The sequence below is a fragment of the Salmo salar genome, chromosome 14 (assembly GCF_965601325.2).
Source record: "Salmo salar chromosome 14, fSalSal1, whole genome shotgun sequence".
Lineage (NCBI taxonomy): Eukaryota > Metazoa > Chordata > Actinopteri > Salmoniformes > Salmonidae > Salmo > Salmo salar.
This window is the reverse complement of record NC_138304.1, coordinates 17944978-17967604: the sequence shown is the minus strand read 5'-3', so window position 1 is coordinate 17967604 and position 22627 is coordinate 17944978. Positions and strand designations below refer to the sequence as shown.

Sequence of the window (22627 nt, the reverse complement as noted above, 5' to 3'; positions counted from 1 at the left end):
TGACCATATTTCCTCCCAGATGCCTGGAGATGGGGCCTAATACGCACACGCGCCGATTTTTCGACCCTGTTAATTCGTTTTCCCCTCTTTCTCTCTTCCTCTCTCCTTGTTCTGGGCCGACAGTGAAATGGATATCTGGATCCCTCAGCCTTTCCACGCCGAGGTCCCTGCTGATTGGTGGGACAGCGAGTCAGACAAATCGCTCCTCATCGGCGTCTTCAAACACGGTAAGCCCCACCCTTCCGGTACTCGCACGCACACGCACGCCGCCCGAGTTCTGGCTGCTTCGGCTTGATTGGTGTTCCCATAGCGACCACGGAGCACAGCTGGCTCAGTGAGACGTCAGGAGATTGATTGATGGCTATGTCCAGCAGCCCGAGAAGATGGGCCGTGAAGGTGTGTGTGTGTGTGTGTCCTCACAGACTTGTTGCAGCTTCCATCTAGTCCCTGGTTATCCAGTGTTTTATCAACCACAGTTGGTTGATGCACTTTATCATGAGGTTTGTTTTCTTTTAGCTATGGGCTAGCTGGTTTAGATTTAACCACTTTTTTTTATTCTTACAGTGCAAAACAAGATAAGCCAGAATTGTAATGATTTTAAGTGTCAATTGTATTGATGGTGATAAATATTCATATTAATTTGGGATAATTGTCATTATTCTCCGTAATTGCCACCCTCTCTGATTCAATTATGGATCCGAGCTGTGCCTCAGCCCTGACGCGCGTGAACACACACACACACACACACACACACACACACGCGAACACACACACACACACACGCTCAAACACACATGGAAACAATAGAGCTAGCCTATAGTTAATCATAATCCTCATTCACTTGGGGGGCCGGGGTAGGAAGCTACTCTCTGCCTCTGTCACACGCACATACACCACATGCGCACACACACACCGAACCCTCACACATGTCTGGTACACTCTCTGCCACTCTCGCACACACCCGCATGCGTGTGCACACACACACCGAACCCTCACACATGTCTGGTACACACACCGTACACACACTGTACACACACTGTACAGGCACACACACTCTCCAGGGCTGTGAGAGGGAAGAGTGATGGCCTATAAACCCCCTCATGATTAGCGCTTGGCTCGGGGCGCAGCAGCGGTTAGGAACAATGTGTCACCGCATAAATCCTAATTGAAATGTGATGTTCTGGTGGGGGTTTTCGGGAGTGGAGGGGGGGGGGGGAGGGGGGACAGGCCGTGAGGAGTGGAGGTGGGGGAGGGGGGGATAGTCTGGTCTGCAAACTGGCACGGTTGAGGGGGCTCCAGCCTGTGCCTCTTCCCCCCTCTGTCTCCCCCTCCTCCCACCCGCCGTGCTCAGTGGGATCTGCAGGCTCTAATCTGTTCTGCTTGGAAAGCTCCAACGGGCACTTTTCTCTCTCTGCTACACACACTTGGGCAAATACACACACAGACATAGCACACACACACTTAGACACACAGAGTTTCTTACACACATTGACACACGCACACACCCAGTCAGACGCGCGCTCACACACGCTACAACAGGCACTGCCCTCTGTCTGCATCTGGACCCTGCATCTGGACCCTGGGGTCTATCCTTGGTTTTTCTCATCTCTTTATACGGATGGCAGTTGGTTTTTAGGATGTGGTTCTGATTCTGAACTTCATGATGAATTTGGTTTTAAACTCAATTTGGCTTCTCTTGCTTTTTGTTGCGTCTTTCAGGATGGATGCTCCTGTGTATCATGATTAATGCCTAGGTGTATATGTAGCCTATGTATTTCCACTGTAAATTGTCAGTCAACGTCTGCTTTGTTCTAGGCCTAGTGCGTGTCGTTTCATAATGCAATCATCTCTCACCCACTCCCTCTCTCCTCTTCACCGGATGTGGAAAGTAGAACTCTGTAATTCAACCGCTCTCACCCGCTTTCTCCTCTCTCTCTCTCTCTCTCTCTCTCTCTCTCTCTCTCTCTCTATCTCTATCTCTATCTCTCTCTATCTCTCTCTATCTCTCTCTATCTCTCTCTATCTCTCTCTATCTCTCTCTATCTCTCTCTATCTCTCTCTATCTCTCTCTATCTCTCTCTATCTCTATCTCTATCTCTCTCTATCCCAGGCTATGAGAAGTATAACTCGGTGCGCGCCGACCCTGCGCTGTGTTTCTTGGAGCGGGTGGGCATGCCTGACGCCAAGGCCATCGCTGCAGAGCAGAGGGGGGCGGACATGATGGCAGATGGTCCGGAGGGGTAAGACACTCAGCCAAAATTCACCACCTCTTTTTCCCTCTTCCTCCTCCTCTTTTTCTTATCAACCTCCTGTCCCCGTCACCCTCCAACTCTCATCTTCCCTTCCTGTCTCTCCCTCCTATTTGTTTGTTTTTCGACCTCTCTCGGTCTCCCTCTCTCCACTCGATCTTCCTTTCCCTCCCTGACCTCCCATCTCCAATTTCCCTCATTCTCTTCCTGGCTGTCTACCACTTTTTCCCTTGCTCCTTTGTTTGATTCTGTTTAAGTTTAAAACTCATTTCTCTCTCTCCATCCCTGGTTCTTTGTGTGTACAGAGAGGATGAGGACCCCGAGTACAAGCCTCTCCGCATGCCCTTTAAAGATGAAATGGATGACTTCACTAACTCTCCCCTTGATGACAAAGAGGAAGCTATGGACGTTGAGAGTGGTGAATGTAAGTGGAACGACCGTCTCTGCTTTCAGATGGTGTAGCACTATGTTGACCACCATTTTGGGATAAATTCAATAAACGCTTGACAATGTATTATTTACTAGCATTCTGTCTGAAGAGGATTCACCACCCATCAATCCTTTGTTCAAAATATGTATATATTTATTTTTATATCAAACCACCAATGTACACACCCAAAGAAAACAGTTGCTTTTCAGAACCATCTCAACAGTATGCAGTCACATTTATTTGTCCTAGTCCTAATATTCCACCCTTTTCTCCTCCCCCTCACAGCTAAACCAGGTGAGAATGGAGCAGGCAGCAGAGGGGCGGGTCGTCTGTACTGGCCTGCAGCCTCGGCCCTCACCGCTAGACTCCGCCGCCTCATCACTGCCTACCAGCGCACGCACAAACGAGAGCAGCTCCGCCAGGAGGCCATGGCCCGGCCCGACGGACGCCGGCGCCGGCGGCCCCGAGAACAGCTAATCTCCATGGTCACAGATGGTGGAGGGGCCTACGTGCATGAGGGCGGAGCCTTCATGGCAGAGGGCAGTCCTTATATGGCCAAGGGCGGAGCGTTCATTCCCGAGGCGACGGCTCTCCTGGCTGAAGGAGGGGCCTTCTTCAAAGAGAGGCGTCAAAGGTATGCGAACATTGAATAGTTTGATTTGATTGGTTGAGTTAATTAGATGTTTTCGAGGCACACTTCCGTCACAGATTACTTAGGATATGTTATACAACATAAACAGTATGTATATAATAAACATTTCAATTGGTTAGCCGGCTGAATAGAAGGAAGTACAGTCAAGAGTTTCTTGAAGTTCTATCAACTTCCTGTATTATTGTTTGGTGCTTGTTTGAGAAGCACTACTTGTAACATCATGCATGTACTGCAGTACCCATAATGCTCCAGTCTCCTAATCAATACACTACTCATACATTGCTTTCCGTCCCATTAGTTGTTGGATTAACCCTTCCGTGTCTCGTCAGGTGGACCAGGCGTGAGGAAGCCGACTTTTACCGCGTGGTGTCCACGTTTGGCGTGATCTATGACACGGCCCGTCAGCGCTTTGACTGGACACAGTTCAGGGCCTTCGCCCGTCTGGACAAGAAGACTGACGAGAGCCTGGAGAAGTACTACTTCTCCTTCGTGGCCATGTGCAAACGGGTGTGTCGCATGCAGGTCAAGACCGACACAGGTAAATGCCCTCACATTTAATAACAAAGTATTTGAACACATCTTCAGCCATACCTACATTTACTTAAGCTAAAGCAAAGGATCATTCCCTGAAAGACTGACTAGATTAACAACTATTTTCCTCTCTCCTCTCTCTGTCGGGCAGAGCTCCCAGACCCCACCCTGATCATTGACCCCATCACGGAGGAGCGCGCATCACGCACCCTTTACCGCATCGAGCTGCTGCGCCGCATCCGCGAGCAGGTGTTGCCCCACCCCCTGCTGGGCGAGCGCCTGCGCCTCTGCCAACCCAGCTCTGACCTGCCGGAGTGGTGGGACTGTGGCAGGCACGACCGCGACCTCCTCCTGGGCGCCTCCAAGCACGGCGTGAGCCGCACTGACTACCACATCCTCAACGACCCAGCCTTGGGCTTCCTTGAGGCCCACAGGAAGTTCACCAAGGGGGGATCGGCTGGGGCGCCTCAGCCGCCCCGCGATGGAGCTCCCTCTACTGCCTCTGAGCAGGCCGCTGCTGAGAAACCCTCCCATGTCAAAGAGGAGCAGGAGGAGGAGGAAGGTGGCAAGGAGGTGCAAGAGGAAGGTGGCAAGGAGGTGCAAGAGGAAGGTGGCAAGGAGGTGAAAGAGGAAGGTGACAACGACCTTCCATGTACTAAAGCTGAGAAACCAGACGAGGAGGAAGGCAAGGACAAAGAGATGGAGGAAGAGAAGGCTGCTTCTCCCAAGAAGGAGTTAAAGGACGAGAAAGCGAAGGAGGAGGGAGAGGACCTAAAAGACAAGGAAGACCAAGAACTGAAGGAGAAAATGGAGGTCAACGGTGATGCTGACAGAGAGACTTCCAAGGAGGCCGAACCTGAGAAAGACGACACTCCCAATGAGGACGTCGGGGACCAGGACAAGAATCCGGAATTCCAGGAGAAACCGGAGTCTTCCAAAGCATCAGAAGACCAAGAAACCAGGAAGGAGAAAGAAGGGAGTCCAGCCAAATCTCCCAATCCAGTGGCTGAGAAAGGCCCCGAAGAGGAGGATGAGGAGAAGATGGAGGAAGACGACAAGTCTGAGAAGTCGTCTCAAGCTGAAGGTATGTCTTACTCCCAACTCCATTGCTAAAATAAAGCTTTAGGGTGTGAATTCATACAAACTATCAACAGTGAGTCTCTGTGTAGAGGTCTATACAATAGACCATTGGGCCATACAAGTGCATGACTCATAACTACTCTATGTTGAAGCCAGCCCCGACACAGTAAGTGGCTGTGTGTAGTTGGTCTGCTTTAACTGTCATTTAGAAACTACTATGTCTGTGTGTAGTCTATTTAAGCTTGCTGCTTAGTGTTGAATTGAAGACTCACTGTATGACCCTTCTAGTATTCTGCTGTTGGTAATTTTGAGAAGGCACTACATGAAGTCGTTTTGTACATTTTCTTGTGGCTGCTATTGACCAAGCGTTGTTGTCGTCATTTTTCAGTTGGTGCCACCTCTGAGCAGAAGAACTTTGACGAGGAGAGCAATGCCTCACTGAGCACCACGGCCAGAGATGAGACCCGCGATGGTTTCTGCCCCGAGGATGGAGAACCCTCAGCCATCCAGAGAACCTTCTTCTCTTTCTGGCCAAAGGTTTGTAGAACAAAGATGTACATTAATTCACAGATACATGCTCAAATTCATTTAGTGGTCAAATATATACTGAACAAATAATATATGAACGCAACATGTAAAGTGTTGGTCCCATGTTTCATGAGCTGAAATAAATATCCCAGAAATGTTCCATACGCACAAAAAGCTTATTTCTCTCAAATTTTGTACACAAATTTGTTTACATCCCTGTTGGTGAGCATGTTCTCCTTTGCTATGAAAATCCATCCACCTGACAGTTGTAGCATCAAAAAGCTGATTAAACAGCACGATCAATACACAGGTGCACCTTGTGCTGGGGACAATTAAAGGCCACTATAAAATGTGCCGTTTTTAAACAAAACACGCTGTCACAGATGTCGCAAGTGAGTGTGTAGTTGGCCTGCTGACTGCAGGAATGTCCACCAGAGCTGTTGCCAGATAATATAATGTTCATTTCTCTACCATAAGCTGCCTCCAACGTCGTTTTAGAGAATTTGGCAATACGTACAACTGGCCTCACAACCCCAGACCACGTGTAACCATGCCAGCCCAGGACTTCCACATCCGGCTTCTTCATCTGCGGGAGCGTCTGAGACAAGCCACCCGGACAGCTGATGAAACTGAGTTTGCACAACCGAGGAATTTCTGCACAAACTGTCAAACTGTCCAGGGAAGCTTATCTGTGTGCTCGTCATCCTTACCAGGGTCTTGACTCGAGTTCGGCATCGTAACTTCAGTGGGAAAATTCTCACCTTCGATGGACACTAGTACACTGGAGAAGTGTGTCCTTCACGTATTAATCCTCGTTTTAACTGTGCCAGGCAGATGGCAGACATTGAGTATGGTGTTGGGTGGGCAAGCGGTTTGCTAATGTCAACTTTGTGAAGTGTCTCCCATGAAGCCAGCAGCATACCACCCTGCATCCCACTGCTGGGTTACCACTGCAGTTAAGCAGGTTTGGTCCTGGTTGGTCCCTGGATGGGAGACCAGATGCTGCTGGAAGTGGTGTTGGAGGGCCAGTAGGAGGCACTTTGTCTTCTGGTCGAAACAATAAGATCTGGCATGCCCCAGGGCAGTGATTGGGGACATTGACCTGTGTATGGGGCTGTCTTTCAGATGGGATGTTAAACTGGTGTCACTAGTGGCCATGGCACTTATCGTAAGAGTAGGTTTGTTAACCCCGGTGTCCTGGCTAAATTCCCAATCTGGTCCTCCTAATCATCCCCAGCTTCCAATTGTCTCATTCATCCCCTGTACTCTCCCCTGTAACTATTCCCCAGGTCGTTGCTGTAAATGAGTATGTGTTCTCAGTCAACTTACATCAGGTCTCCCGGGTGGTGCAGCGGTCTAAGGCACTGCATCGCCATGCTAGAGGCGTCTCTACAGACCCTGGTTCAATTACAGGCTGTATCACAACCGGCCCAGCGTCGTTAGGGTTTGACCAGGTTAGGCAGTCATTGTAAATAAGAATTTGTTCTTAACTGACTTGCCTAGTTAAATAAATAAAAAATCTGGGATTAAATAACAAATGATGATGGTGGTGGGGTTATGGTATGGGCAGGCATAAGCTACGGACAACGAACACATATTTTATCGATGGCAATTTGAATGCACAGATATACCTTAATGAGATCTTGAGGCCAGTTGTCGTGCCTTTCATCCGCCATATCGCCTCATGTTTCAGCATGGTAATGTATGACCCCATGACGCAAGGATCTGTACACAATTCCTGGAAGCTGAAAATGTCCCAATTTTGTCACAGCCTGCCTGCATACTCACCAGACATGTCTCCCATTGAGCATGTTTGGGATGCTCTGGATCGACGTGCACAACAGCTTGTTCCGTTTCCCGCCAATATTCAGCAACTTCGCACAGCCATTGAAGAGGAGTGGTCAACTCTATGCGAAGGAGATGTCCCTCTGCATGAGGCAAATGGTGGTCACATCTGATTAGGGTTACCAAGAACCCGGTTACCACTCCCTTTCACTGGGATAAGTAACTGTAACGGGTAAATTGTAATAAATGATTTATATGAACCGCATGGCGTTAATTGGAACTGTTAAATTATGTGGTCCAAATCTGGCATCTCTACAGCGTCTGCATGATGACTCATCTCAGGATGGAGCAGCAGTTCACAATGCATGTAGACCTATCATCTCAGGGTAACTTATTTTCTTGTGACCTATGCTACAGTAATATAAAGACTGAATGTGTGTAATTTACCCATCTCCATCTGGTTTGTTTTTTTAATTGTAAAGATGACAATTTTTTTATTGCAGCTTCAGAGTTTTAAAACAGCTTATCACTCGACTATTGTTGCTTTAACTCCATTCAAATTGCATCCAAAATAGAAAAGCATGTTCTATATGTAAGGCTATATATCAATATAGATGTCCTAGCCTACCTCTAGCTAATACTGCTTTGAATTTATTACCTGAAAGAGGTTGACCGATTATGACGTTTCAATGCCGATACCGATTATCGGCGGACCAAAAAAAGGCGATACCGATTAATCGACCAACTTTGTTTTTTTCTTATAAAAAAGATGTGTATATATAATTACAACAATTTATTTATTTTATTTCACCTTTATTTAACCAGGTAGGCAAGTTGAGAACAAGTTCTCATTTACAATTGCGACCTGGCCAAGATAAAGCAAAGCAGTTCGACAACATACAACAACAGAGTTACACATGGAGTAAAACAAATATACAGTCAATAATACAGTAGAAAAATAAGTATGTACAATGTGAGCAAATGAGGTGAGATAAGGGAGGTAAAGGCAAAAAAAAAGTCCATGGTGGCAAAGTAAATACAATATAGCAAGCAACAATACTGAATGAACTCTTTTATTTTAACTTAATATAATACATAAATTCAATTTAGCCTCAAATAAATAATGAAACATGTTCAATTTGGTTTAAATAATGCAAAAACAAAGTGTTGGAGAAGAAAGTAAAAGTACAATATGTGCCATGTAAAAAAGCTAACCTTTAAGTTCCTTGCTCAGAACATGAGAACATATGAAAGCTGCTGGTTCCTTTTAACATGAGTCTTCAATATTCCCAGGTAAGAAGTTTTAGGTTGTAGTTATTATAGGACTATTTCTCTCTATACCATTTGTATTTCATATACCTTTGACTATTGGATGTTCTAATAGGTACTTTAGTATTGCCAGCCTAATCTCGGGAGTTGATAGGCTTGAAGTCATAAACAGCGCAATGCTTGAAGCATTGCGAAGAGCTGCTGGCAAACACAGGAAAGTGCTGTTTGAATTCATGCTTACGAGCCTGAAGCTGCCTACCACCGCTCAGTCAGACTGCGCTATCAAATCATAGACTTAATTATAATATAATAACACACAGAAATACGAGCCATAGGTCATTAATATGGTCAAATCCAGAAACTGTCATTCGAAAACCAAATGTTTATTATTTCAGTGAAATACGGAACCGTTCCGTATTTTATGTAACGGGTGGCATCCATAAGTCTAAATATTGCTGTCACATTGCACAACCTTCAATATTAAGTCATAATTATGTACATTTCTGGCAAATTAGTTCGCAACGAGCCAGGCGGCCCAAACTGTTGCATATACCCTGACACTGCGTGCAATGAACGCAAGAGAGGTGACATAATTTCCCTAGTTAATATTGCCTGCTAACATGAATTTCTTTTAACTAAATATGCAGGTTTAAAAAATATATACTTCTGTGTATTGATTTTAAGAAAGGCATTGATGTTTATGGTTAAGTACAGTCGTGCAACAATTGTGCTTTTCTCGCAAATGTGCTTTTGTTAAATCATCCCCCGTTTGGCAAAGTTGGCTGTCTTTGTTAGGAAGAAATAATCTTCACACAGTTTGCAATGAGCCAGGGGGCCCAAACGGCTATATATACCCTGACACTGCGTGCAATGAACGCAAGAGAAGTGACACAATTTCCCTAGTTAAAAGAAATTCGTGTTAGCAGGCAATATTAACTAAAAATGCAGGTTTAAAAATGTATACTTGTGTATTGATTTTATGAAAGGCATTGATGTTTATGGTGATGTACACATTGGTGAAACGACAGTGCTTTTTTTGCGAATGTGCTTGTTAAATCACCCATTTGGCGAAGTAGGCTGTGATTCAATGATAAATTAACAGGCACCGCATCGATTTAAATGCAACGCAGGACAAGCTAGATCAACTAGTAATATCCTCAAGCATGTGTAGTTAACTAGTGATTATGTTAAGATTGATTGTTTTTTATAAGATACGTTTAATGCTAGCTAGCGCTTTACCTTGGCTCCTTGCTGCACTCGCATAACAGGTAGTCAGCCTGCCATGCAGTCTCCTCGTGGAGTGCAATGTAATCGGCCATGATCGGTGTCCAAAAATGCCGATTACCGAATTTGTTATGAAAACTTGAAATCGGCCCTAATTAATCGGCCATTACGATTAATCGGTCGACCTCTAGTATTAGCCTTATATTTAGCTAATTCATGATAGGTTATGCATAATAAGCTTCTGTCTCTTGCGCAACACCTCTACTGGCCTCTACTTAAAAAACGCTCCTTAGCTCTTGGAGTCCCAGGAAAAGTTCATCTAGAATAGCTTGCTTGACTTTTTTTGTTGTTGCATTTATTCAGACCCATAACATTCAATCTTCTTGAAGAGAAGTGAAAGCCTTCTACATCTGAATCTAGTCCTATATTATTCAAGGATGTCATTAGAATTATGAAGATGAGGACAATGAAGCTTATATCATTCAAATGAGGAAAGAATGAAGCAACAATATTTTAAAAGGGAGGCAAATAACTTTAAGGGAAATATTATGAAAGGTTCTGTGCATTTGGAAAGTATTCATTCTGACCCCTTTACTTTTTCCACATTTTGTTACGTTACAGCCTTATTCTAAAATGGATTAAATAAATATTTTTTTCTCAGCAATCTACACACAATACCCCGAAATAAGCACACACTATACAGTGGCTTATGAAAGTATTCTCCCCCTTGGCATTTTCCTATTTTGTTGCCTTACAACCTGGAATTAAAATAGATTTTGGGGGTGGTTTGTATTACATTTACATTTGAGTCATTTAGCAGACGCTCTTATCCAGAGCGACTTACAAATTGGTGCATTCACCTTATGATATCCAGTGGAACAACCACTTTACAATAGTGCATCTAAATCTTTTTTTTGGGGGGGGGGGGTTAGAAGGATTACTTTATCCTATCCCAGGTATTCCTTAAAGAGGTGGGGTTTCAGGTGTCTCCGGAAGGTGGTGATTGACTCCGCTGTCCTGGCGTCGTGAGGGAGCTTGTTCCACCATAGGGGTGCCAGAGCAGCGAACAGTTTTGACTGGGCTGAGCGGGAACTGTGCTTCCTCAGAGGTAGGGGGGCCAGCAGGCCAGTGGTGGATGAGCGCAGTGCCCTCGTTTGGGTGAAGGGACTGATCAGAGCCTGAAGGTACGGAGGTGCCGTTCCCCTCACGGCTCCGTAGGCAGCACCATGGTCTTGTAGCGGATGCGAGCTTCAACTGGAAGCCAGTTCATTTGATTTACACAACATGCCTACCACTTTGAAGGTGCAAAATATATTTGTTGGTGAAATCAACAAGTCAGACAAAAACACAGAACTTGAGGGTGCATAACTATTCACCCCCCTAAAGTCAATACTTTGTAGAGCCACCTTATGCAGCAATTACAGCTGCAAGTCTCTTGGGGTATGTCTCTATAAGCTTGGCACATCTAGCCACTGGGATTTTTGCCCATTCTTCAAGGCAAAACTGCTCCAGCTCTGTCAAGTTAAACCACTCGAGTGTTGCTTTAGCAGTATGCTTAGGGTCATTGTCCTGCTGGAAGGTGAACCTCTGTCCAAGTCTCAAATCTCTGGAAGACTAAAATATGTATTTAGCACTATCCATCATTCCTGCAATTCTGACCAGTTTCCCAGTCCCTGCTGATAAAAAATCATCCCAACCGCATGATGCCGCCACCACCATGCTTCACTGTGTGGATGGTGTTCTCGGGGTGATGAGAGGTGTTGGATTTGCGCCAGACGGCTTTTTTCTGACCACTCTTCCGTAAAGCCTAGCACTGGAGTGTACGGCTTAGTGGTCCTATGGACAGATACTCCTATCTCCACTGTGGAGCTTTGCAGCTCTTTCAGGGTTATCTTTGGTGCCTCTCTGATGAGTACCCTCCTTGCCTGGTCTGTGAATTTTGGTGGGTGACCCTCCTTTGGCAGGTTTGTTGTGGTGCCATATTCTTTCCATTTTTTTAATGGTGCTCTGGGATGTTCAAAGTTTCAGATTTTTTTTTATGACCCAACCCTGATCTGTACTTCTCCACAACTTTGTCACTGACCTGTTTGGAGAGCTCCTTGGTCTTCATGGTTCCACTTGCTTGGTGGTGTTGCAGACTCTGTCTGACTATATACTGAGATCATGTGACAGATCATGTGAAACTTAACTCAAACTGTGTGCAAGCTAACTAATTATGGGACTTCTGAAGGTAATTGGTTGCACCATATCTTATTTAGGGGCTTCATAGCAAAGGGTTTTTTCTTTTTTTTTCCAGTTCACCAAAATGGACTATTTTGTGTCCATTAGATGAAATCCAAATAAAAATCTATTTAAATTACAGGTTGTAATGCAACTAAATAGGAAAAACGCAGAGGGGGGGATGAATACTTTTGCAAGGCACTATATAGGCACACACTATAAACATAAGGTACTTGAACAGTTCAGTATTAAAGAAATAACACGTCAGTTTACGTAAAGAAAGAAAATGGAGTGAAAAGCCCTGTTTTCATGTCAGTCCCCACTATCAAAGTACTTCTCTAGTTGTATTAACCCATTCCTCTGTGCGCCATTTTGACTTTCCAGGATCGAGTGATGATCAATCGCATGGACAACATCTGCGAGGCGGTCATCAAGGGCAAGTGGCCCGCCAACCGCCGTCAGTTCTTCGACATCCCGGGCCTGTTGCCTGGATACCCTGGCCCCATGGCGTCAGAATGCCCCCTGCAGAGGCGGGGCCTGGCCGAGTTGTCGATGGTGGCGGCTGCTCAGACGAGCTTTAGCGGCAGCGAGGACCTCACCCTCTCGCCACAGGTTAACGTAAGTAGTAAAAAAATATATTTAAAAAAAATGCCCACTCAACAGATTTTGTTTGTACCTACCGGTTAACATAACATGCATCTCAGATGATTGGTCTTGTAAAATAAAGTGTATGATATATAGGGTATGGTCTGAAAATGAATATTCCCTTATTACTACATAATTTTACTTCCAAACCAGTGTCCCAATTTTCTACATTGATTTTCAATCTAATGTATTTATAAAGCCATTTTTACATCAGAAGATGTCACAAAGTGCTAAACAGAAACCCAGCCTAAAACCACAAACAGCAAGCAATGCAGATGTAGAAGCACAGTGGCTAGGAAAAACTCCCTAGGGAGGAACCAGGCTCCGAGGGGTGGCCAGTCCCCTTCTGTCTGTGCCGGGTGGATATTTATAAGAGTACATGGCCATTAAGGCCAGATTGTTCTTCAAGATGTTCATAGATGACCTGCAGGGTCAAATGATAATCACTGGTTGTAGAGGGTGCAACAGATCAGTACCGCAGGAGTAAATATCAATTGGCTTTTCATAGCCGGTGAACAGGTCAGGGTTCCTAGCCGCAGGCAGAACAATTGAAACTGGAGCAGCAGCATGACCAAGTGGACTGGGGACAGCAAGGAGTCATCAGACAAGGTAGTCTGGAGGCATGATCCTCGGGCTCAGGTTCTCCGGGAGGGGGTTGAGAGAATTAGAGGGACCCTACATAAATGAACACAGGACACCAGATAAGACAGGAGAATTACATCAGATATAACACTGACCCTAGCCCCCCCCCCCCCCCCCCCCCCTCCTCCCCTGGCACATAGACTAATGCAGCATATATACTGGTGACTGAGACAGGGCCAACCAGACAAGATATAACCCCACCCACTTTGCCAAAGCACAGCCCCCACACCGTTAGAGGGATATCAACACACCACCTATTTACTACCCTGAGACAAGGCTGAGTATAGCCCACGAAGATCTCCTCCACCGCACGAGCCCGAGGGGGGCGCAAAACCGGACAGGAAGATCCCGTCTGACTCAAGTGTCACACCCCTCCTGTGGACGGCATGGAAGAGCACTAGTAAGCCAGTGACTCAGCCCTGTAATAGGGTCAGAAGCAGAGAATCCCAGTGGAGGGGAAGCCGGCCAGGTAGAGACATCAAGGGCGGTTCGTCGCTCCGGTGCCTTGTCATTCACCTTGTCACCCCTGGGCCAGACTACAGTCAATCATAGGACCTACTGAAGAGATGAGTCTTCAATAAAGACTTAAAGGTTGAGACCGAGTCTGGGTCTCTCACATGTATAGGCAGACCATTCCATGAAAATGGAGCGCTATAGGAGAAAGCCCTGCCTCCTGTTTGCTTAGAAATTCTAAGGACAATAAGGAGGCCTGCGTCTTGTGACCGTACGTGTAGGTATGTACGGCAGGACCAAATCGGAGAAATGGGTAGGAGCAAACCCATGTAATGCTTTGTAGCTTAGCAGTAAAACCTTGAATTCTCAAACCTATATTTCCCTCTTGCTCTCTGTAAAGGAGGATGCTCTGAGCATGTCGTTGCCAAAGCAGCGTCGTCGCAGGCGGAGGAAGGTGGAGATTGAGGCGGAGCGCGCCGCCAAGCGAAGGAACCTGATGGATATGGTGGCTCAGCTCAGAGAGTCTCACCAACCTGAGTCCCAGAGCCAGGCCATGGACCTCACCAAGGTAGGGTCTTTAGAATTGTATGAATTAATTCTAAATTTAGAATTATGTATCACTTTTTACAACTGCATTGTCTTTTTTTAAATTACGCTTTTGGGTCAGAGTGGTGTTCTACGAATCAGGTTTGAAGAGTTAGCGAGGTAACCTTGGTCAACTCTTGAGTTCAACTCAGGATAACCAGTCGTACCAATGTGGCTCACCTTTCAGTCAGGTAAATTTCTATGGCAATGAATCCTACAGAACTAACCTGTTCCAGGGCTGGATAACTCAGACTAACTCATTTATCCTGAATGAAGTGTCTGAGCAGCGAGTTGAGGACCAATTAAATAAGGATTCCCTCCCTCTCACAAAGATTGTGCCATCATCCTCTTCATTTGAGGAAGAAGACTGATTTTTTAAAAATTATCAAATGTTTTGTTAATATTAAATGTAAAAATATTTATCACATTATTTAGTCATGACAAAATGCATTTGGTATTTTACAGGGACAGTAACTTTTATATGACAAGTGTTATTTTGGTCAAATTATTTCATTGATAGGAGTGGGTGGGGGGGGATTGCTCATTGATAAGCACACCAAAGATGGTGTTAATGATACGTAATTAAATAAAGATGACACTTCTGAACGCATATTTCTCATCATACCATACCCTGCTGAATTTGCAACAGAACTTTTCCTTCATTTTGATTTCGACAAAATCTAAATGTGGCACAGTTACAAGACTGCTAGAATTAACGGCAGGTGTACAAGCAATACCCACCATCGTAGTACAGATGAAGCCTGAGCTGGAATCTGAAGTGAACTGAAGCTGGTTTGCTTTAGAAAACCCTGAGTAGATCTTGTTTGCTTTGTGGGATACCCCACTGGTCTCCCTGATAAGCATGAGTAAAATTGATCCCACTGAAATAAAGCATTTTAATATTTATCATAACATCTATTTATATAAAGTAATCAAGTATGTAAAGCACTATGGTCATATTAGTTGCCGTATAAATTAACCTCTTTGTTACAGGCATTTCATTTTAGTCTATACATTTAACTCTTAAGTTTCCATATTGCTTATCATTGGGACTTATTTTTCTCCAGGGCATGCACCACCACAAGGCAGTGTCGTCCCTGGCGGGCTACTCCAGCAGCAGCATGGTGCCTTCTGCTACCCTCAAGGCTCAAATGGAGCTGCTACAGGCAGCCACGCCTTCCAGACATAGGGCCAATGGCTCATTGGCCGACGCTGACCTGCCCACCCGGAGGAGACGAGGCCGCAGGAAAAATGTGGAAGGGCTGGAGCTGCTGTTTGTTAACAACAAGAGAGGAACCACGGTACAGAACATGGTCACTAACAGTCACTACAGAGATATATTTTATTCATTTATTAAAGGGTGAATGCAGCGTTTTCTTAAATTGTAATATCAAATGGGTTCTGGGTAACAGTTGAGTACCGTACTGTGATTGTGTTAAATTAAAATGGTCAAAAAGAAACAAACAGCAATTTCTTAAGGATTTTTGCTAGTACTGTCAGAGTTCTGAGTTGGGAGGGGAGAACTGAAAACTAGCTGTTATTGGCAGAGCGGTTTTGAACTCTTATTGGTGGTCTAACTAATTTACCGGCTAAAACTCCATCCCAACAAAACAGCTGTTAAAAAAAAAAAGTGTGTGTATATATGCAGTACCAGTCAAATGTTTGGACACACCTACTCATTCAAGGGTTTTTCTTTATTCTTGAATAATAGTGAAGACGTCAAAACTATGAAACAACACATGGAATCATGTAGTAACCAAAAAAGTGTTAAACAAATCAAAATATTTTTTTGATTCTTCAAAGTAGCCACCCTTTGCCTTCATGATAGCTTTTCACACTCTTGGCATTCTCTCAACCAGCTTCATGAGGAATGCTTTTCTAACATTCTTAAAGGAGTTCCCACATATGCTGGGAACTTGTTGGCTGCTTTTCCTTCACTCTGTGGTCCAAATCATCCCAAACCATCTCAATTGGGTTGAGGTTGGGTGATTGTGGAGGCCAGGTCATCTGATGCAGCACTCCATCATTCTCCTTCTTGGTCAAATAGCCCTTACACAGCGTGGAGGTGTGTTGGTTCATTGTCCTGTTAAAAAACAAATGATAGTCCCACTAAGCGCAAACCAGATAAGATGGCGTATCGCTGCATCGTACTGTGGTAGCCATGCTGGTTAAGTGTGCCTTGAATTCTAAATAAGTAAGTGTCACCCGCAAAGCATCATCGAACCACACATGCGGAGATCATCCATTCAGCTACTCTGCGTCTCAAAGACACAGCGTTTGGAACCAATAATCTCACATTTGGACTCATCAGACCAAATTTCCACTGGTCTAATGTACATTGCTCATGTTTCTTGGCCCAAGCAAGTCTCTTCTTCTTATTGATGTCCTTTAGTAGTGGTTTCTTTGCAGCAATTTGACTATGAAGACCTGATTCATGCAGTCTCCTCTGACCAGTTGATGTTGAGATGTCTGTTTCTTGAACTCTGAAGCATTTATCTGAGGTGCAGTTAATTGCTGATTTCTGAGGCTGGGAACTAATGAACTTATCCTCTGCAGCAGAGGTAACTCTGGGTCTTCCTTTCATGTGGCGGTACTCATGCGAGCCAGTTTCATCATAGCGCTTGATGGTTTTTGCGACTGCACTTGAAGAAACTTTCAAAGTTCTTGAAATATTCCTGATTGGCTGACCATGGCTTAAAGTAATGGACTGTTGTTTCTCTTTGCTTATTTGAGCTGTTCTTGCCATAATATGGACTTGATCTTTTACCAAATAGGGCTATCTTCTGTATGCCACCCCTACCTTGTCACAACACAACTGATTGTCTCAAAGGCATTAAGAAGTAAAGAAATTCCACAAATTAACTTTTAACAAGGCACACCTGTTAATTGAAATGCATTCCAGGTGACTACCTCATGAAGCTGGTTGAGAGAATGCCAAGAGTGTGCAAAGCTGTCATCAAGTCAAAGGGTGGCTGCTTTGAAGAATTTCAAATATAACATGTGATTTGTTTAACATGTTTTTGGTTAATGCATGAATTCATAGTTTTGATGTCGTCACTATTATTGTACAATGTAGAAAATAGTCTAAAGAAAAACCCTTGAATGAGTTTGTCCATAAGGGGGTAGATCAGCTTTAATATTGTCTTCCATCAATGTAATTGTCTGCATCATTTACAATCCCCCATGTGTTTTTTTGGATAGAAAGCTCTTACCAAGCTTCACAAACTCAGTTCTCGGGATCCCCTTTTTTTCTAGCACTACACAGCTGACTCAACTAATCATCAAGCTTTGATTCTTTGAATCTGCTGTGTAGTGCTAGGGCAAAAACCTAAACGTGCACCCCTTGTGGTCCCTAGGACCAAGTTTGGGAAACGCTGTCTTACACTTAAAGGGCATTATCATAATTTAACAAATTCAGTATTATTCCAACCTTAGTGTGAAAATATATATAAAACACAGGAAGTCATGTTTTGGACAGCACTGGAACTTTTAATAAATAGTTATAAAGAACCTGATAGAAAACAGGTTCAACGGGGAAAAGTCTGAATTAAGTTTTAGAAAATGTCAAATGAACACGGTATGCCTGGGATATCTCAATTAGACTAACGTACATTTAAATACAAGTTTGACAGGACTTTGATCAAATGTCATACAAAATCAAACATTTTAGATACAATTTGAGTAGCTAGACTTTACATGGTAATGAAGGAAGAGTTAACTTTACCCGGTCTTCATCCCCCCCCCCCCCCCCCATAGGAGGATTCTGAGGGGACCAAAGCGTCGGTGGAGGGGGTGCAGATCCCCCCGCGTTCCTACCGCCACAACATTCCCAGCGCCTCCGCCCGCGTCCCCTCTGTCAGCGCTATGGAGGACGGGGATGCTGGTACCCCCTCTGACAAGGACCTGAGGGACTGGCTCAGACAGCACCCCACGTACACAATGGACATACCTACTGCATACACACCAGTATGTACTTCAACAAAATGGAATACAGTCTAGTTGTTTACCAGATGTCCCTATCCATTAGACCTATCCCATCAGTGTGGAATATGAGCATATCCCTTACCTTCAACCCCCTGTTCCCGTTCCTAAATCAGATCTTACACCATCCCTTTCAGTGATTTAAAATATGGTTACAAAATATGACATTTAGCTATTCTAATTCATAACGGTTACAGTGTATATCATGAAGTCTTCAAGAATTTCATGTCTGGTCCTGTCGTGATTTCTTATCCCTGTCCACACTCCCGTCTGTCTCTGTAGAAGAGTGAGGAGTTGCTCCTCTCCTCCCAGTTCCCCAAACCCAAGCAGAAGCGGCACCGCTGCCGAAACCCCAACAAGATCGACATCAACACTCTCACCGGAGAAGAGAGGGTTCCCGTGGTCAACCGGAGAAACGGCAGAAAGGTATGGGTTCTTTTCAGTACAGTACAAATTAGCTTTGTCACACATGCATTGGTCACGATTTGGCAACAATTTCAATTTGGCCTTTCATAGCATAACTGAAGATATTGCCATCTTGTCAAACATTTTGTTCCTCTTTTTTTTTCAGATGGGTGGAGCCATGGCGCCGCCCATGAAGGAACTGCCCCGATGGCTCCTGGAGAACCCAGAGTTTGCCATCGCTCCTGACTGGACCGACATTGTCAAGCAATCGGTGAGTCTCTTGTCATTCACCCGTTTAGCCCTCAAATGATTCCAATCAGCACTTGTTTTAGATTTGAACCTTATCTGTTGGAAACTGATGTTTGAGGAGAAATTGATGCCGAATCGCAAAATTGTCGTTTGACTTCCATGTTCATTACTTCTAACTAACCACGGTCTCTTCCCCCATTCCACAGGGCTTCCTCCCTGAGGCCATGTTCATTACTTCTAACTAACCACGGTCTCTTCCCCCATTCCACAGGGCTTCCTCCCTGAGGCCATGTTCATTACTTCTAACTAACCACGGTCTCTTCCCCCATTCCACAGGGCTTCCTCCCTGAGGCCATGTTCATTACTTCTAACTAACCACGGTCTCTTCCCCCATTCCACAGGGCTTCCTCCCTGAGGCCATGTTCATTACTTCTAACTAACCACGGGTCTCTTCCCCCATTCCACAGGGCTTCCTCCCTGAGGCCATGTTCCACCGTCTCCTGACGGGGCCCGTGGTGCGCGAAGAGGGCGTCCGTCGTCGGGGGAGACGCCCCAAATCGGAGATTGCCAAGGCGACAGCGGCTGCCGCGGCAGCTCAGGCCCAGGCTGCATCGTCCGGGGGCCTGAACCCTCTGCTGATGAATGGCCTGTTTGGAGGCATGGACCTCACCAGCCTGCAGGGCCTACAGAGCTTCCAGAGTCTTCAGCTACAGCTCATGGGCTTCCCCGGCATGGGGGGGGCTGACTCTAAACACGCCTCGGCCATGCTGCCTCTCATGCTGCCTGGTATGGCTGGTATGGGCGGCATGCCAAACATGTTTGGCCTGGGAGGCCTGTTCGGAAATAACCTAGCCGCCGCAGCTGCCTCGGCTGCAGCCACGCCCGCTGCAGCCTCCAACGGCACCAATGACGAGGGCGATTCGGACGAGACGTCGAAGAGAGACGACGGGGAGGGTGGAGAAGAGGGGGATGAGGACAAGGAGAAGGACACTGGGATGGAGGCGGAGTCGAGCGAGGCGAACAGGGACGCCGCTGCTCTGAACGCAGCCGCTGCGGCAATGGCCGCCTCCGGCATGTCGGCCAGCTCCCTGGCCTTCAACCCCTTCCTGCTGTCCACCATGGCCCCTGGGCTCTTTTCCCCCTACATGTTCCTCCCCCCTGGCCTGGGAGGTCTCACTATGCCTGGCTTCCCCCCCACCACCCTGGCTGACCTGCAGAGCGCCATGGCTGGAGCCATGGGGGCTGCTTCTGGAGCTCAGGGCCAGGAGAAGGAGCCCAGCCAGGCTGGCCCTGCCCCGGACCGCCCTGCCGCCGCTACCGCAGACCCAGAGACAGCCGACGACAGTGACTCAGCAGAGAGCCTGGAGAAGACGGCCGAGTCGTCAGCCCCAGAAGACGAGGCCTCCGCATTGGCTGAGGAAGCCGACTCGCCGCAAGACCTAGCGGCCGAGGATGAGGAGGAAGGAGAGGATGCCCCTGAGAAGAGTGACTGAAACTAAACTGGCCTTTGACCCCCCTCCCTCCCCCCCCAGTGCTCTCATGACACGTTTACACACCAACTTGATATCCAAATGAGTTTTTGTTTTATTTGTCTTCGTTTCTTTTACAGGTAAAAATGAAAATCAGGGAGAGTATACGTAACTAAAAGGCTCTCACTGTAGCGTTAATAGCGTAGTCAGGGAAAAAGCAAACTGAACTAGAGTTTTGCAGATGTCAAAAGGGTGTTATTTTTGGTCTTTGTGCTCTCTGAACAGTGCATACTAGATGAGATGGAACATTTCCTCCGAAATATTATTATAGGAATTAATCGTTCCAATAGTGCTATGCTGCTTTTCTGTTTCTGTAATTTTTTTTACTCTCTTGATATTGTGAAATTAAGTAGCATCTCGTAACTCCATTGGCGTACAATTTAACGGCATTAAGCGTCTATATGCTGCTGATGAAAAGGATCTTTTTTTTTTTGCTGTTGTACTGTTCTGCCTTGAAGAGCAGGATGAAGTCCTCACATATCAGATGGCCTAATAATCTGACTGTTCCCAGTCTCTCACACTGATCTCCCACACAAGTCTACACACACCCGACTGTTTCTTCCTGTAGTCTTACACACTAACAATCCAATCTCTGACTCTTCCCCGTCTCAATCGGACGGTCTTACCCTCACCTTTCAACTGTTCCTCTCCCAGTCTATGAAACGACCCCGTGACCCTTCGCAGTCGAACTCTTCCCACTTCCAGTTTTCTGCCGTCTACTACTACTACTACTAACACCCATATTGTCTGACTCTTCCAAGTCACACTCGTTATAGAAACTGTTTTCCAGTCTCACACACTGATGGCCCTGACTCTCCTGACTGTTTTTAGTCTGACACACTGACAAAGCCAAGCAGGGGAGAGACCTCTCTTCCACAACGCGGAAGGAGACAGCAATAACCTAAGGCAGCTTTTGAATGTCTCAAACATCGCTCTCCCATTAAAACACAACCACAAGTGTCGGTGAAAAAGAGAAACTAGATCGCATATAAACGATGACATGAAAAAGTACTGCAATCAATTTGTCTCACACTATCCCTGTTGATGCACTGGTGTAAGAGTAAAATAATCAGGTACCTTTATTAGAACTATTGAATGGGCTTTTTGTTACTTTTAGCCACCAAGCTGAAATGCATTACCTCAATTCTAACTAGCCTTGAAGTTTACAGACATAAGTTGTAAATGTTTTCTTTTTGTCTTTTTTTTTGGTTCTTTTTTTATTTTTTACATCATGTATGATGAACTGTAGTTATGATGCTTTTAATAAAAGTGAATCATGATATTCGCCTAGGAAACCAAACCCGGAGTGCTTGTTGACCATTTTTTTTTTTTTAATTGGATGTTAAATGTACATGTCTATTTTGAGTGTTAAATGACCTTGGTTGATTCATGGTGGTGAAGTTATTACCCCCAGAATAGGAAAATAAAGGCTTTTTAAGTGCAGATGGACATATTTTTGCCAAATGTGATATCTACTAACAATTCAATAAAATCCACTACAATTAATCACATTTTAGAAATATTTCATTGCGCAATAAGCATAATAATTTGGCTGAACACTAGAGCAACCACACCATCCACCTACCCTACAGGAGGTCTCTACTTTACAGGAGATCTCTACTTTGGCTGCATGCCAGCTCACCTCTGACTTTGATCAGAAAGGTATTTATAGGTGAAAGCAATCTGATACAACCCTAATTAGGCTTATCTTTATGGTCGTGAAGAAGCCAACGAATGTGGTTAGGCCATTTGAGAATTTGACCAGTCATTGAGTCCTAAGGGTAACCAACTTGGGTTCTAACTGGAGTGTTCAAACTCATGTCTTATATAAAATGGTCCTTCCGAAGATGCTTTCAACCTATTTATTCCATATGTGTGGCTCATGCAGGAATCAATCCTACGATTTGTGCACAAAACACTGCCCCAACCAACTGGGCCATTGGAAGCATATGTTGGCTGGTGGGGTCTAGGGCCAGTGGGGTGGAGGCACAGGAGAGAGGAGGGGTAGGGCTAGTGGGAGACACTACTGCGCTTCCAGAGACTGGGGGCTGTCGGTCTGCTAACTCGGGCAGTCATAAATGGCAGCTCTCCCAATGGACCTGCTGATGTGACCCAAACTGACAGGAGGGGCAGACGAGGCAGCCTGTGTGTGTGTGTGGCTGTGGAAGAC

The 22627-nt window shown here is 45.5% G+C and overlaps 1 protein-coding gene across 3 annotated transcripts in view; it reads left to right on the top strand.

Moving 5' to 3' along the window:
* chd7 (chromodomain helicase DNA binding protein 7) overlaps positions 1-21963 on the top strand; it is an 80972-nt gene extending 59009 nt beyond the window's left edge. For 2 of the 3 annotated variants that reach the window (XM_082960812.1, XM_045693998.2), the window contains exons 25-38: positions 124-227; positions 2111-2240; positions 2555-2673; positions 2965-3313; positions 3661-3869; positions 4014-4946; positions 5331-5479; positions 12353-12586; positions 14109-14276; positions 15361-15594; positions 18050-18259; positions 18557-18700; positions 18846-18950; positions 19396-21963. In XM_082960812.1, the coding sequence (XP_082816938.1) occupies positions 124-227; positions 2111-2240; positions 2555-2673; positions 2965-3313; positions 3661-3869; positions 4014-4946; positions 5331-5479; positions 12353-12586; positions 14109-14276; positions 15361-15594; positions 18050-18259; positions 18557-18700; positions 18846-18950; positions 19396-20421 (4114 nt within the window). In that variant the 3' untranslated portion in view covers positions 20422-21963. Of the gene's footprint in view, positions 1-123; positions 228-2110; positions 2241-2554; positions 2674-2964; positions 3314-3660; positions 3870-4013; positions 4947-5330; positions 5480-12352; positions 12587-14108; positions 14277-15360; positions 15595-18049; positions 18260-18556; positions 18701-18845; positions 18951-19134; positions 19359-19395 lie in introns of those variants that run through there. The other variant, XM_082960813.1, reaches the window with a different exon arrangement.
* Positions 21964-22627: the final 664 nt, after the last annotated feature.